At 41.0% G+C, this 16,705-nt stretch overlaps 1 protein-coding gene across 1 annotated transcript in view; it reads right to left on the bottom strand.

The window, feature by feature from the left end:
• Positions 1 to 16,197, bottom strand: part of TLL1 (tolloid like 1) — a 317,935-nt gene extending 301,738 nt beyond the window's left edge. Inside the window, exon 1 of the mRNA XM_040251329.1 lies at positions 15,565 to 16,197. Within this exon, the coding sequence (XP_040107263.1) occupies positions 15,565 to 15,733 (169 nt within the window). The 5' untranslated portion in view covers positions 15,734 to 16,197. The remainder of the gene's footprint in view (positions 1 to 15,564) is intronic.
• Positions 16,198 to 16,705: the final 508 nt, after the last annotated feature.

The following is a 16,705-nucleotide window of genomic DNA, read 5'->3' as shown; positions in this document are numbered from 1 at the left end:
AACAAAGTTAACTACATACATTTCAATGCATTTAAAAATAAGGATATAGTGTGGGGGAGAGAAATGTACTCTGGTAGCTAATGTGGGAAAATATGACCAAAAAAATTTGAAGATCCTAAATCAAGATATTTGAGAAAAGAATAAATGGAAAGCATGATTGCCTTCTAATAATATTAGGTTGGTGTAAAAGTAATTGTGGTTTTTCATTGTTGAATTTTGCCATTTGATGGCAGGATAGAGTCTTAAATAAATCTGGTTATGTTATACATCATTTTAATGTGCATTTCTCACTTTATGTCTTTTTGTTAATGACTTCTTATTTGCTGTTTATTTTATATTTATATTAGACTGTAGAAATGATGTTAGACAAAAAGAAAATTCAAGCAATTTTTTAATTCAAATTCAAAATGTAAAGCAATGAAGACAACTGACAACATCAACATCGCATTTGGCCCAGGAACTGCTAATGAACGTACAGTGCAGTGGTGTTCAAGAAGTTCTGCAAAGATGAGACCCTTGAAGATAAGGAGCTTAGTACTTGGCCATTCAAAATTTACAATGACCAATTGAGAGCAATCATCAAAGCTGATCTTCTTACAACTGCTTGAGAAGTTGCAGAAGAACTCAACATTGACCATTCTATGACCGTTTGGCATTTGAAGCAACTTGGAAAGGTGAAGAAGCTCGATAAGTGGTTGCCTCACGAGCTGACCACAAATCAAAAAACTGTCATTTTGAAATGTCTTATTCTCTTACTTTATGCAATAAGAACAAACCATTTCTCAATCTGATTGTGATATGTGACAAAAAGTGGATTTTATACGACGACCAGCAATGACCATCTCAGGGGTTGGACCGAGAAGAAACTCCAAAGTGTGCGAGTCACTCAGTTTTGTCTGACTCTTTGTCACCATGGACTATAGACAGCCAGGCTCCTCTGTCTATGGAATTCTCCAGGCAAGAATACTGGAGTGAGTAATCATTCTCTTCTTCAGGGGATCTTCCCAACCCAGGGATCAAACTCTGGTCAGGAAGCCCTGGGTCAGGAAGATCCCGGGAGAAGGGAATGGCTACCTACTCCAGTATTCTTGTCTGGAGAATTCCACAGACAGAGGAGCCTGGCAGACTACAGACCACGGGGTCGCATAGAGTTTGACATGACTGAGCGACTATGTTTTTTATTTTTTTTTTAAATTTTCTTTGTTTCCCTGGTGGATTAGATGGTAAAGAAGCTCCAAAGCACTTCCTAAAACCAAACTTGCACCAAAAACAAGGTGTCATGGTTACTGGTTGGTGGTCTGCTGCCCCCTGATCCACTACAGCTTTCTGAATCCTGGTGAGACCATTACATCTGAGAAGTATGAACAGCAAATCAATGAGATGCACCAAAAACTGCAATGCCTGCAGCTGGCATTGGTCAATAGAATAAGCCCAATTCTTCCCCATAACAACAACTGATCAGACATTTTACAACCAATGCTTCCAAAGTTGAACAAATTGTGCTACACAGTTTTGCCTCATCCACCATATTCACCTGACATCTCACCAACTGAATATCACTTTGTCAAGCATCTTGACAACTTTTTGCAGGTCAAAAGCTTCCACCACCAGCAGGAGGCAGAACATGCCTTCCAAGAGTTTGTCAAATCCTGAAGCATGGATTTTTATGCTACAGGAATAAACAAACTCATTTTTCATTGGCAAAAATGTGTTGATTGTAATTGTTACTATTTCAATTAACAAAGATGTGTTTGAGCATCAGTTCAGTTCAGCCGCTCAGTTGTGTCTGACTCTTTGCAACCCCATGGACTGCAGCACACCAGCCTTCGCTGTCCAACTCCCAGAACTTGCTCAAACCCATGTCCATTGAGTCAGTGATGCCATCCAACCGTCTAATCCTCTGGTGTCCCCTTCTCTCCCTGCCTTCAATCTTTCCCAGCATCATGGTCTTTTTCAGTGATTTAGTTCTTCACATCAGGTGACCAAAGTATTGGAGTTTCAGCTTCAGCATCAGCCCTTCCAGTGAATATTCAGGACTGATTTCCTTTAGAAGTGACTGATTGGAACTCCTTGCAGTCCAAGGGACTCTCAAGAATCTTCTCCAACACCACAGTTCAAAAGCATCAATTCTTTGGTGTCCAACTCTCATATCCATACGTGACTATGGAAAAACCATAGCTTTGACGAGATGGAGCTTTGTCAGCAAAGTAATGTCTGCTGTCTAGGTTGGTCATAGCTTTTTTTCCCAAGGAGCAAGCATCTTTTAATTTCATGGCTGCAATCACCATCTGCAGTGATTTTGGAGCCCAGAAAAAATAGTCTCTCACTGTTTCCATTGTTTTCCCATCTATTTGCCATGAAGTGATGGGACTGGATGCCATAATCTTAGTTTTTTGAATGTAGAGTTTTAAGCCAACTTTTCACTCTCCTCTTTCACTTTCATCAACAGGGCTCCTTTTTGTTTGTTTGTTTGAACTTAGATAGAGTGATTCAAAATTCATGGTCTGAAACTGCAATTACTTTTGTGCTGTGTGTGTTGTGCTAAGTCACTTCCTATGTGCTCGACTCTGTAGGATCCTATGGACCATAGCTCACTAGGCTCCCCTATCCATAGGATTCTTCAGGCAAGAACCCTGGAGTGGGTTGCCGTGCCATACTTCAGCGGATTTTCCTGACCCAGGGATCAAAACCGTGTCTCTAAAGCCAACTACTTTTGTACCAACCTAATAGTTTATATTTCACCCTAGCACATTGGAAAATAACAAAGTCTACAAACTACTTAAAAGTTGTTATGCTTTCCACAAAGCTTATCCTTCATACATCATGAGTAAAGAAAATTCCAGGAAAAATTTACAAGAATATATATTCTGATTATCATAATTTACAATAGTATCCGTTTTCAAATGGTAAATTAAAATAACTTTGACACACAAACATATGATTAATAAACATAAAAAACTATACATGAACTATCATTTACTTACAAATGATAAAATTAAGACTACACTAGGTCAGTCAGTCATTGTATCATTTTTCATATTTCTATAAGTATGGATTCACAGTAACTGTTCAATAAAGTTTTGGTGAATTTATGAATATTTGTAGCTTAGAACCATCTGTAAACTTAGCTCTGTGGAAGCATAGGGTTGTGACGATGTAAGCTCTTTAAGTCAATTCTCATGACAAATGAAACCTGAACCAGAAATTACTGAAGGACTATATGGTCAGGATTCTCTTCACACATTAGGCAAAAAGAATTTAAAGTTGTCAATAGATTGAGTGTTTTAAGCATCTGAGCAAATAGCCAGGAGAACAAAGCATGAAAGATATTTTTATTGCTTATCTCTGATACCTTGCCAAAGAAAAATGTCTGTCATGGGTATTAACCTCTCAATTTTAAGTTTAGCGGACATGAGATATGAATACATTTTTCATATATGACAAGAAAAAAGAACTTTATCCCACAAATGTTTTTATAAAGATTGTCTTATTACATGTAAGCAGCTGCAATTTTAAAAAAAATTCTCTACTCCTACATATTTATGCTACTATGAATAAAAATTACACAGTTTACTATGTTCCAGAGTGGTTTTCACTTCACATTCATTAACTCTTACCATGAGAATCACAATGTTATTTCCATTTTATAGATCAGAAAACTGAAACATAGAGCTGTTAAATAACTTGCCAAAAGCCACACACAGTTACTAAGTGTTGGGTACAATACCAGAATTCATGTCCATGCCACTCCAAAGTCCAAGTTTTTAATAGCTGCACTAGTCTGGCTGCCCTGAAATCTTTTAAAGGATATAATTTTTGAAGCTAGCCCCAAGTTGCAAAAACGTACTCATACCAAAAGAAGAAGGAGGAGGAGGAAAGGAAGAGATAGAAGAAAAAGGAAGAAACATCATGGCAACATATGGAATCCAGAATTCTAGATTCAAACTCTGATTCTATGACTGTGTGACAGAACACTCGTTATTATAATGCACTAAGATCCCCTGGAGAAGGAAATGGCAAGCCACTCCAGTATTCTTGCCTGGAAAATCCCGTGGATGGAAGAGCCTGGTAGGCTACAGTCCATGGGGTCGCAAACAGTCAGACACAACTGAGCGACTTTCCTCTTTCTTTCTTTCTTAAGCTACAGGTACCATTCAACACCGAAATAAAGGTATTAAAGGGTACCTGTTTATGAAGCATACGGTTTGTTTAAGATGCTCCATTCCACACACTAGAAATCTTTTCTTTTTGTAAACATTTAAATCCTGCAACACACTGGATATTTAGTCTATAATCAGTATCTTCTTTCTGTATTTAAGTCTTGTTCCCTTATATCCCTAGTAAACTGCTCACAATCTTTTTACCCATAGAAACATAATGCAACATGAGGCCCTTGATTTTTAGGTCATTACTTCTGTTACCCATTCCAGATGGCAAATCCTAATTATTCTTCCCTTGACGACTGCCTGTGGACCACACTCCATTCTTCTCTTGAGATTAAAAAATGAACACGAAAGGAGAACTTCCCCTCATTCTTAGGTTGAAAAAAAGTTTCATCCGTGTTGTTCTCACTCCTTGGTTACAGAAAAGGTACAAGCAGAAAATCTTCCTGGAAAACATGGTAATTTGCTAACAGTAATCCATTTTCTTATAAAAATTATGATGTAGTCAATATTACACATAGTATGTATTTTGAAGGTGACTGACTTCCTACTCTTAGGAAACCAGACTGGAGTTTCAAGTGTAGTTAACCCTATGAGCCTTCAAAGCTTTCTGGCTTTTGACTTGAGGGCTTTTAGCCAAGTTGGGATTGAAAACATAAAGTACTTTCTCACAGTATGTTTGTTTTCTCAAAAGCATTCACACATCATTTACATACATAATGTACACTGTAAACCACTTTCCTGAACAACCTGCACTTGAAACGATGTTCTTCGCATTCTTTATGGGGTCACAAGCAAGAGTTCAGTGTCAGACTTTATTTTGGGGGGCTCCAAAATCACTGCAGATGGTGACTGCAGCCATGAAATTAAAAGACGCTTACTCCTTGGAAGAAAAGTTATGACCAACCTAAACAGCATATTTATAAGCGTCTGAATGCAGAGTTCCAAAGAATAGCAAGAAGAGATAAGAAAGCCTTCTTCAGCGATCAATGTAAAGAAATAGAGGAAAACAACAGAATGGGAAAGACTAGATATCACTTCAAGAAAATTAGTGATACCAAGGGAACATTTCATGCAAAGATGGGCTCGATAAAGGATAGAAATGGTATGGACCTAACAGAAGCAGAAGATATTAAGAAGACGTGGCAAGAATACATGGGAGAACTGTACAAAAAAGATCTTCACGACCCAGATAATCATGATGATGTGATCACTAATCTAGAGCCAGACATCTTGGAAAGTGACGTCAAGTGGGCCTTAGAAAGCATCACTCCGAACAAAGCTAGTGGAGGTGATGGAATTCCAGTTGAGCTGCTTCAAATCCTGAAAGATGATGCTGTGAAAGTGCTGCACTCAATATGCCAGCAGATTTGGAAAACTCAGCAGTGGCCACAGGACTGGAAAAGGTCAGTTTTCATTCCAATCCCAAAGAAAGGCAATGCCAAAGATTGCTCAAACTACCGCACAATTGCACTCATCTCACATGCTAGTAAAGTAATGCTCAAAATTCTCCAAGCCAGGCTTCAGCAATATGTGACCTGTGAACTCCCTGATGTTCAAGCTAGTCTTAGAAAAGGCAGAGGAACCAGAGATCAAATTGCCAACATCCGATGGATCATGGAAAAAGCAAGAGAGTTCCAGAAAAACATGTATTGCTGCTTTATTGACTATGTCAAAGCCTTTGACTGTGTGGATCACAATAAACTGTGGAAAATTCTGACAGAGATGGGAATACCAGACCAACTCACCTGCCTCTTGAGAAATCTGTATGCAGGTCAGGAAGCAACAGTTAGAACTGGACATGGATCAACAGACTCGTTCCAAATAGGACAACGAGTACGTCAAGGCTGTATATTGTAACCCTGCTTATTTAACTTATATGCAGAGTACATCATGAGAAACACTGGACTGGAAGAAACACAAGCTGGAATCAAGATTGCTGGGAGAAATATCAATAACCTCAGATATGCAGATGACACCACCCTTATGGCAGAGAGTGAAGAGTAGCTAAAAAGCCTCTTGATGAAAGTGAAAGAGGAGAGTGAAAAAGTTGGCTTAAAGCTCAACATTCAGAAAACGAAGATCATGGCATCCGGTCCCATCCCTTCATGGGACATAGATGGGGAAACAGCGGAAACAGTGTCAGACTTTATTTTTTTGGGCCCCAAAATCACTGCAGATGGTGACTGAAGCCATGAAATTAAAAGACGCTTACTCCTTGGAAGAAAAGTTATGACCAACCTAGATAGTACATTCAAAAGCAGAGACATTACTTTGCCGACTAAGGTCTGTCTAGTCAAGGCTATCATTTTTCCTGTGGTCATGTATGGATGTGAGAGTTGGACTGTGAAGAAGGCTGAGCGCTGAAGAATTGATGCTTTTGAACTTTGCTATTGGAGAAGACTCTTGAGAGTCCCTTGGACTGCAAGGAGATCCAACAAGTCCATTCTAAAGGAGATCAGCCCTGGGATTTCTTTGGAGGGAATGATGCTGAAGCTGAAACTCCAGTACTTTGGCCACTTCATGCAAAGAGTTGACTCATTGGAAAAGACTCTGATGCTGGGAGGGATTGGGGGCAGGAGGAGAAGGGGACGACAGAGGATGAGATGGCTGGATGGCATCACTGACTTGATGGACGTGAGTCTGAGTGAACTCCGGGAGTTGGTGATGGACAGGGAGGCCTGGCGTGCTGCGATTCATGGGGTTGCAGAGTCAGACACAACTGAGCGACTGAACTGAACTGAAGCAAGAGTTCAATGAATACTCAGAGAGCAATCTAAAGCGTGAAGCAATTTAATGGTACCACACAAAATGCAAGTCCTCTGCCAAGAACCAGACATTAACAACTGAATTCTACTCAAATCCAACTCCTCCCCTAAACTACATGGAAAGCCTGCTGTCACAATTTATATACTTGGGGTAACATACAGCAGTTTCTCCCCTATAATACTTTGCACTCAAATATATCTCTGTTAGAATTGGTCCTGTTCATTTTCATTTGTCTTTTACACAACTGGAGTATTTCATTTGTGACTCTACAATTAGAAAATACTCTCTTGAAAGGCAGTGGCATCTGCCCAATACGCCACGCAATTGAAAGTATCGGCCTGACTTTAACAGTATAGTATGTGGCTTATCAAATGCAAGAATGTTGAATGCAAGACGTATTCTCATCGAAAAAAAATTACCATGGATGAACGATCATGACACAAATACTATCATTTCAATTGTCAGTCTTAATACATTTGTGCTGACAGGGGAGCCAGTGAAGGGGATTCTTAAGACGAAAGGTATCAAATACCAAACCTAGGATCAAGTTCTCACTACTTATCAACTGGGATGACAGCCCAGCCACTGGATCCTTCTGTGTTTCAGTTTCTTCATGTGTCCAAAAGGGTTAACAATCATGTTAATTGATAGGGATATAGTGAGTAGAAGAGACATTTTACAATGTAAAAATATGAGCTGTGTTACTTTGACATGAGTCATGAAGGCAATTCCTAGATATGTGAGGTATAATAGGGTCCAAGTATTTATTATCTAGCAATTTATTATCTAGCAAAAGAGCAATCTGGCTCTTTTCTAATTATGTTTGATGCTCTTCCCTGGGGTATCTTAAAGGTTTAACTTTTATGCAATGAAAGATACTTAGTAACACAATAACCTGAGCGCAAAACACAAACTATAAACTTCAACTAGATAAATCATGGGAAGAGGGATGGAGCTCCATCCTTTCAGAATAGTCAGTCCAGTGAACTGATGTCAAGGTAAGTCCAATGCTGCTTAATAAACATTCCAAATCCATTCACGGCCAAAGAGAATTCTGGGCTTGCTCATAACAGCTGCCAAGCCAGGGTCTGCTCTAGTTGCTGCTGTGGCGCACAATCCAAGTGCTGACAATTTAACATAAGTGAGAAATGTAAGGAATACAAAGACTATCCTACCTCTTCCTCACCCATCACACAAACTAAACATAGGAAGTTCATCAACACAGAAGACATCAGATGCTGATAGTAAATATAAGGTTTGTGTCTCCACCTCTGTAATAACTCCCTGATTTGTAAAATGGTGCAGTGTGTTAGAAATTGTTGAAATGTCATTCTTAAACATTAAGATGAATACTTTAGTAGCATATTAATACATAAAATTAGATTTTGTTTTGAAAAAACTACTATATTCTGATCATCATGGTTTCAACTTTTTAGAACTATTACCATTTGAGAAGTTTTGTTTTGTTTTGTTTTAATATGGTCAATGGCAAATATTTTAGGTTAAACTATCAATATAAATTTCAGAAGAACTGATTAAGACAAACACCTCACTGGCTCACTTTTTGAATCTCAAATAACACTTAATTTACCATACTTGTTAATACAAGTGTAGCTTGACTGGATTAGCATGCATTTTGTAAGGAGCTGACAAAACAAGCATTCCATTAGCCAGCTCACAATATCTCAAAATTTAGTAGTCAATATCCTATTTTCAGGGCTAATAATAACAAGAACTAAATAAATAAGCAAGTAGGCCTGTTTCTGATTTCTGAGAAAGAACATATTTTATGCAATTCATTCCATAGCTTTGACACTGTATTTTTTTTAATGTTCCTCTCATATCATTTTTTAATAGATAACTAAAGGAAATAAACCACTGAAGTCACATTGCTAAATCACTCTGTTGTATCTAGGGTTGGGGAGAGGACTCTTTCTCCTTAATTTAGGAATGATAGTCCACAAGTATTTAATTCCATATCTTGGAATATGAAAGAAGTGTAAGAATCCTCAAAATTCCCCTAGTATAGGAAACGTCACATCCCCAGGAATCTTGCCAGGCACCTGAGCACAGGAGGCCTACCCCAGGCCTATCTGCTGGGCTCAAAACGCTGTGGTTGGAGAGGGTGTCCCTATAGTTTGGGGGAGAAGAACAACCCCCTTCCTCTGCATCCCCAGAATGATCCCAGCATGGTCCCAGATAGACCCAGCAGGATGTGCAAGGTTGCATTTTAAATGGATTATTCGCTTCTATCTTTTCTAAGCATTCTTAGAAAAGCTTAGGGAAGGTCCTAGTTTTAAATATTTTAAACATATGTGCTGATATGCTATTAGAAACAGTAGGTAATAGTCTAAAAAGAAAACATATATATATTAATGATAGTAAATCACTAGTATTTGATACTGTCTACCTGAGTTCTAGAAACATTTAAGGGTTAACCTCTGTCCAGTACACTCATGATTGAGAGACCTAAAGGATCATTAATGTGACTAATCTCCTTAAAGTATACAAAGAATATGGTGGTGGAATTACAGGCAAATTAGTCTAAATTTTAAATCAGGAAAAGTTGCTAAAGCATACAAAATAGTATTCATACATATACAATGGGGGGTTATACGGTTTCTGTAGAAGAAAGTATATATGGTATATATTTGACATTTGTAGAAAAATGGGCCATTATGAGGGCAAGAGTAAAAGTTATGGACCTTACACACTTTTAAATATTCCACTATGGGCTAAGGAGGCCCAAAGAGAGAAAGCAAGTCTCAAAGAGCATCTGCTTGAATGGAAACCATAAAGGTTCCATGAATTATTACACAAACTACCTCAGAGAATGGATGCAAGTTAAATTTTAAATTTGCAAAGCACACTACCTTCTTCAGACATAAAAAGTGGGAAGATCTCAGGAGACTGTAAAAAGCAAACAAAAAGGAACTTTAGAGCTGTATTAGTCTGAGAGGACATATTTAAGAAAAAAACAATCTCTCTTATTCCTAACTAGTATCAGTAACTGCCATTGGTAGACCAAAAGAAAAAGGAAATAAGAAATCAGTGTGGCCCTCAGGACAAGGGCTAAAGAACTACTACTGGCCAATGATGAATAGAATTCTACTACATAGAATTCTTATCCATCCCTTTTGCAAACACTGTATTTTGATCATTTTTCAGTGGGCAGCAGAGGCAGGAGGAGAAAAAAAAATCAAGACCTGAGGAATGAAAACCAAAACAGAAGAGACTGTTTAAGAGAAGCAGCTCTATAAAATGCATTTTTAACATGAGAGTTTGGCCACCTAAAGTGATGCCAAGCAATAAATACATGTTTGGATATTTAATATTACATTAAGGCATAGAGTTGAACATCAAATTCTAAAATGCCATACTTAGGAGGCTGCCAAGGAAGCTGGAAAGTATAATACTGAGAGCCAAAAAAGTGATAAGATCTTACTGAGAGATGATAAATTTATGAAAATTTCCCTTAGAATTAGTATACTAGAACACTGGTTATGAAGAAAAGCAAAAAAGAATAACCCTTTACAATGCCAAAAGCCTATTTCTAATAAACAAGCCACTCTAAGGACAAATTCAACCTTGCAAGTCACTGACCTTTAATCATGCTCAGATTTTTTCAAGAAAAAGAAACCATTTACTCAGATTAAAGGTAGGAAAGTCTCATTTTCAGAGTATTCACATTTGTTTAAGAGGATAAAGATATTCTTGCTAATTAGTCTTATCAGCTTCCACTCATCATTCAAAATTCTAATTTCTTCAGTCTCCCTCTTTAGATATTATATTTTCAATTGTCTGTGATTTCCTGACATGTCCTTAAATACAAAAAGAGAAAAGGGAGGAAAGGATGGAGGGGGTAGGGGAGGGAGGGAGGGAGGGAGGGAGGGAGGAAGGAAGGAAGGAAGAGGATAGAGAGAGAATACAGAGTTGGTTTCGCACGTAATCTTTTTCAGCTAATCTTTAGACAAATACGAGAGATTAATTTGCACCCCAGATTTGCCCAGACTCTTCACAGATATTCACAGACACTCAGATTAACACGTATTGGTACAGCACAATGAAACAGGACACCTTAGTCTCTGTTCTGGAATGACTTCCTGCAGGATCAGCTTTCCAGCATCTCTCAGGATCCTTCTGAACTAGAGAAAGTAAGATAAATCTGATTGCAAATTCAGATGACTATATATTGTGCTGACATCTTAATGTGCAAGATAGACATTCTTTTGAATTATCTGCATCTTTGTGTCTGTTTATATAGAGAGGTGAATTATCTATTTTATGGACTAATAGATTTGGCTATACAAATACATCTGAGGCTGTGCTACACTGACTTACCTACTTATGTTGTTATTTAGCCCCTTTGTCGAGTTCAACCCTTTTGGGACCCCATGGACTGTAGCCTCCTCTATCTATGGGATTTCCCAGGCAAGAATGCCAGAGTGTGTTGCCATTTACTTCTCCTGGGGATCTTCCAGATCCAGGGATCAAACGAGTTTTTCCTGCATTGGCAGGCGGATTCTTTACCACTGAGTCACCAGGTAAGCCCCTATCTATTTTCACTTATATAAAAAATATATTTCTAAATCAAAGTTAAATTAACAAAAGTCTTCCTTTCTGTCCTGTAGTTTCATGAACTTGAAATCAGAGTTCTGAAAGGTATACAAGTTATATTGCTTCACAAATATACTAAGAATGGCACAACTCTAACAAGTTATAGTGAAGAATATTTCTTCTTGGAAAACACTTGATTTGTTAGAATGAGATGTAGATGAGGGATGAAGATCAATATTAATAGTCTATAGATATGAGGAGGTATTGAGAACTTTCCAGATATCTAACAATGTTAATCCATTCCTGTGATAAACATTAAAAATTAGTTGTGATCTCTAACCTCAAGGACTTTATATTCTCACTATATTTAGCAAAGTGAAACTATGTTCTTAGTCATTTCATTAATATCAGATAAAGCAAATGCATTTCTACTAGTCTAGACTCAGATAAACCTGGACAAACTTCTACTCTTCGCATTTCAAGGAAGTTCTCCAAAAGGCCAATTAAGAATGGAGTGTAATTGTTTAAAACAAGTGAACTTTACAGCCAGGAGGCTTGAAATCAAGTTTTGGGTAATCTTAACAAATTGTTTGACTTCATGGAGCATCTGTTTTTCTATCTGGGTAATGGTGGCATTAACAAATTCCACCATTTGGAGTGTTGTATTGAGCTGAAATAATGTACGCAAATGCTCTGAAACTATAAAGCTATGCTATCACTATGACATCAAACCACCATATAGTTTCATGAAACTTAGGACCCTTGTTTCTTTCTAAAGAGAAGGGCACTTTTTTCAGTAGGCCATAATCTCCACTCACCTCTTGGGGAAGGGCAGATCAAAGGTACCCTGGAATCTGGAGAGCATCCCCTCTTGCTTTTTGGTTATCTTTCACATATTTGTCTTCATCTTTCTTATTTTAGTGGCCTTCTTTGACTGGGATTTCAATGTACTGTGAATATTCCCTGTTATTACTTTTATTTCTCTTATATAGTACCAAAAGGTGGCACCAAGATTTTGGTACACTTTAGCCAAGATAGTAAATTAAAGCCTTTCACTTCACCAAGTTAAAAAAGCAACAATAATCATTTAAAAGTGATCTCAGATTGTGGCTGTGCTTCTCGGTCTTCCACTTGGACCATTCTTATTCCTCTTTTACTGCACACATGTATAGGTTTACCTCTTGTACACAAAAATAGGGAAAGATAAAGTTAGAATCATAACCCATTCAAATTTGGTTTTATTGTTGTTTTATCTTCAACAGCTCTGTTCAAAAACAAATGATTAGTAAAGGAACAATGGATTGGTTCAAATTGGGAAAGGAGTATGTCAAGGCTGTATATTGTGACCCTGCTTATTTAACTTATATGCAGAGTACCTCATGCAAAATGACAGGCTGGATGACTCACAAACTGGAATTAAGATTGCCAGGAGAAATACCAACAACCTCAGATATGCAGATGATACCACTCTAATGGAACAAAGTGAAGAGGAACTAAAGAGCATCTTGCTGAGGGTGAAAGAAGAGAGTGAAAAAGCTGGCCTAAAACTAAATACTCAGAGAAATAAGATCACGGCAACCGGTCTCATCACTCCCTGGCTAATAGATGGTGAAAAAGTGGAAACAGTGACAAATTTTATTTTCTTAGGCTCCAAAATCACTGCAAACACTGACTGCAGCCATGAAATTTAAAATACTTGCTCCTGGAAAGGAAAACTATGACAAACTTGGGGAGTGTATTAAAAAGCAGAGACATCACTTTGCAGAAAAAGGTCTGTAGAGGCTAAGCTATGGTTTTTCCAGTAGTCATGTACAAATGTGAGAGTTGGACCATAGAGAAGGCTGAGCACAGAAGAATTGTTGCTTTCGAGTTATGGTGCTGGAAAAGACTCTTGAGTCCCTTGGACTCCAAGGAGCTCAAAACAGTGAGTCTCAACCCTGAATATTCATTGGAAGGAGTGATGCTGAAGCTAACACTCCAGTACTTTGGCCACCTGATGCAAAGAGCCCAACTCACTGGAAAAGACCCTGATGCTGGGAAAGATTGAAGGCAGGAGGAGAAGGGGGCAAGAGAGGATGAGATGACTGGATGGCATTATCGACTCAGTAGACATGAGTTTGAGCAAACTCCAGAAGACAGTGAAGAAAAGGGAAGTCAGGCATGCTGCAGTCCAAGTGGTCGCAAAGAGTTGGACGCGACTTAGCAACTGAACAGCAACAGTAAAGGAAAAATAAAAGTAAATACTCTTAGAGTTTTTTTTTTTTTTTCTTGTCTGAATGTTTATGTGCTGAGGAAAATGGACATTTATGCTTGAGATGTGTTTCAATACACTTAGTATAAGTAAATTGTAAAACTTCAAACACTCTTTAGACAAAAATAACAGGTTCACAGACTTCTGAGCAATTTCTAAAGTTAAGTGTGAAACAATGGAACTTCTGAAAATGAATTAGCTAACTTTTGACATGTGTTATATTCATATTTTGGAGAAGGAAATGGCAACCCACTCCAGTGTTCTTGCCTGGAGAATCCCAGGGACAGAGGAGCCTGGTGGGCTGCCCTCTATGGGGTCGCACAGAGTCAGACATGACTGAAGAGACTTAGCAGCAGCAGCATATTCATATTTTAAGTTCATGATTTTTGAAAGCATAAGCTTTTACTTTAACATGCAGAGAAAACTATATTTATTTTCTTGAAATCAGACCATCTAATACTGATAGTTGGTTGAATCTTTCACACAACAGAGCATCAGCGAATAGATGTTTTCCTAGACACATTTGAGAAATAATATACTTCATTTTTCCCTTACCTAAAACAAGAAAATTTTCAATTTTCACCCAGTCGCAAACATTATTCAAAACAAATTTCTCAATAAAAGGTAGGTTTAGGGAGATGTATAGTACTGAGTTCTGGCAGCCCAGCCTCTAGCAATCCACCACAGCCGAAAGGTGTCTTGGTCCTCTAAACCATCAAGGAAGGCCCAGGAAACTTCTGGTGGGATAGGCTGAGGGTTAAAGGTGATGAGGAAACATAAGCAAAATTGAATTAAATCAGAACTCGGAATTCCAGACTGACATGTTTCTGCTAAGCTACTCCAAGTTTTGAAGAAGTACGTGAAGTAAGAGTGAACTGCGAAAGATCTGATAACCTGAACCCATATACTGCTTGTCATTCACATAGTCTCCTTGTTAGAACAATGTGTCATCAAAGGTGCAAATTAACAAGAGAATTTCCAGCATTTTCCTTCATTTGCATACATCTTTCTTAACTTCAGGCTCAAGAGAGGTCAAAAGAGGTGTGGAGTCACATGCAGACCACCCTCACAGAATCTACTTTGGGGATTTTGCCTCCCCCTTCCTCTTGAGATGGGGCAAAACGTGCTTTCTGCTCACAGACTCTCCCCGAATCGGGCCCAGCAACCTCGTGACCACTTTCCTCGCAAGAGAATGGCCGGTCCACCAACCCCTGGTCACCTCGGCCTCAACTCAGCAGATCAGGGCCCGGAAACAGGGCGTGTGTCTCAGACTTCAGGCTGCGGGAGGAGGGCCGGGCGGAGGGTCCGCGTCCCACCGCAGGACCCGGATTGAGGGAGAGCGAAACAAGCTTGAATGGGACGGCAACTTGGAAGTGTTTTTAAGGTTTCCTGAATGGGCAAATGCGCGCTTAAATCCATCCAGCTCGGGAGCTTTCGAGGGCATCCCATGCCTTCGGTGCCTGGAACGCCCACAGGACCCTGGCCGAGAGGGGGCGAAGGTGTCCCGACTCTAAGCCCGCCCGCCCGGGCACCAGGGCGGCGCCGCCCGCGGAGCGCAGGGCCGCAGGCGCCGGGCTCGGAGCCCTAGCGGCTGCGTCCGCAGCTCGTCACGCCGCGCCGGGGCGGGGGTTGGGGCGGCGGAACTACCGGAGGTTCCAAACTTGGAGACCGCGCTCCGCACCCGGTCCCGCCGGCGCAGAGCTGCGGCTGCGGGGGCCGCGCGGCCCCTCCGGGTGGGGAGGGGGTGGGAAGGAGACAGGTGAGACCCGGCGCCCTCCCAGCGCCAGCCTTGCCCCCGCCGTCCTGCCCCGAGAGGGCACTCACCGGCTTTGCACGGGTCCTTGTAGTCCAGCGTCTCCGCCTCATCCTCTCCGTAGCCACCGAAAGTGTATTCATAGTCGAGGCCGGCGCAGACCCCTAGTTCCGCGCAGAGGACAGCCCCCGTGGCCGCCAGCCACGCGAGCATCCCCGGGGAAAGCCGCTCCAGCCCCATCTTCCTCTCGAGGAAGGGCACCGGTTCCTGTCCCCGCGGAAGGCTCCTCGGCGCGGCTGGCGCTCAGGTGTCCGGGGACATGGGGCGCCGCCGGGCGGAGAGAGGGCAGGGCGACCTGTCCCCCGGCGCGGGCGAGGTGGCGGGCGGGGGCAGGTAGGGAGCGGGTCCGGGCGGGCGCGCGGCCAGGCTGTCTCCCGGCGGCCGTCCTTTCAGCTACTCAACGGCTCGGCTGCCCCAGGCTCAGGTTCTCGGGCTCAGATCCCGCGTGCACCCCGCACCCGGACACGGTGCCGCTCTGGAAGGACAAGACCAGTCTTCACATCAGCGCGTCTGAGCTGAAAGTGGGAACCGCGGTCGCGGGTGGGGAGCATTCCTTTGCCGCCAGACCTTAAAAGCCGCAGAAGCAGCAAAGCAAGACTGCGAGAAGAGCTAAGTGGGAGGATTTGGGGATGCACTGTTTGTCTCCCCCCCACCCCCCGGCTGTCTCTTTACCCTCTTCCTAACTTGAAAAAAAAAAAAAAAAAATCTTCACAGCATCTAACCCAATCACTTGCATCCTGCTTACTTATTCATACAATCAGGGTCAGGATCCGGGCCACAGCCTCCTCTCCGCCTCCTTTCGGTAGCCCCGTAGGAGCAGACAGACACGAGAGCGCCGAGAATTCCATTTGTAATTTACTAAAGATAAAAATGAATATATCATGCACTGCGTCCACGAACAGCAGTTAATAGATGATGTACGTGCCAGCCGAGAGCGCCAGACCGGGGGTGGGCCAGGGATGCTGACAACTTGGCTCAAACCTCCACTTCCTCCCCAACACAAGCAGTTTGCGTCTCCCCTTTGCCGCTTTTGCCTGGGTACAGCCCGAGGGGAGGAAAAATGGGCCTCCGCGACCGAGGTAAAGAAACTAACTGCTTTCAAAGTCCCACAGCCAGCAAAGTTTTCCTAAGAACTGAGATCCTCAGAACTGC

This window comes from Oryx dammah, unplaced genomic scaffold (genome assembly GCF_014754425.2).
Source record: "Oryx dammah isolate SB20612 unplaced genomic scaffold, SCBI_Odam_1.1 HiC_scaffold_12, whole genome shotgun sequence".
NCBI classification, from domain to species: Eukaryota; Metazoa; Chordata; class Mammalia; order Artiodactyla; family Bovidae; genus Oryx; species Oryx dammah.
Note: the sequence above shows the minus strand (reverse complement) of the source record. Positions and strands in the feature narration are given on the sequence as shown.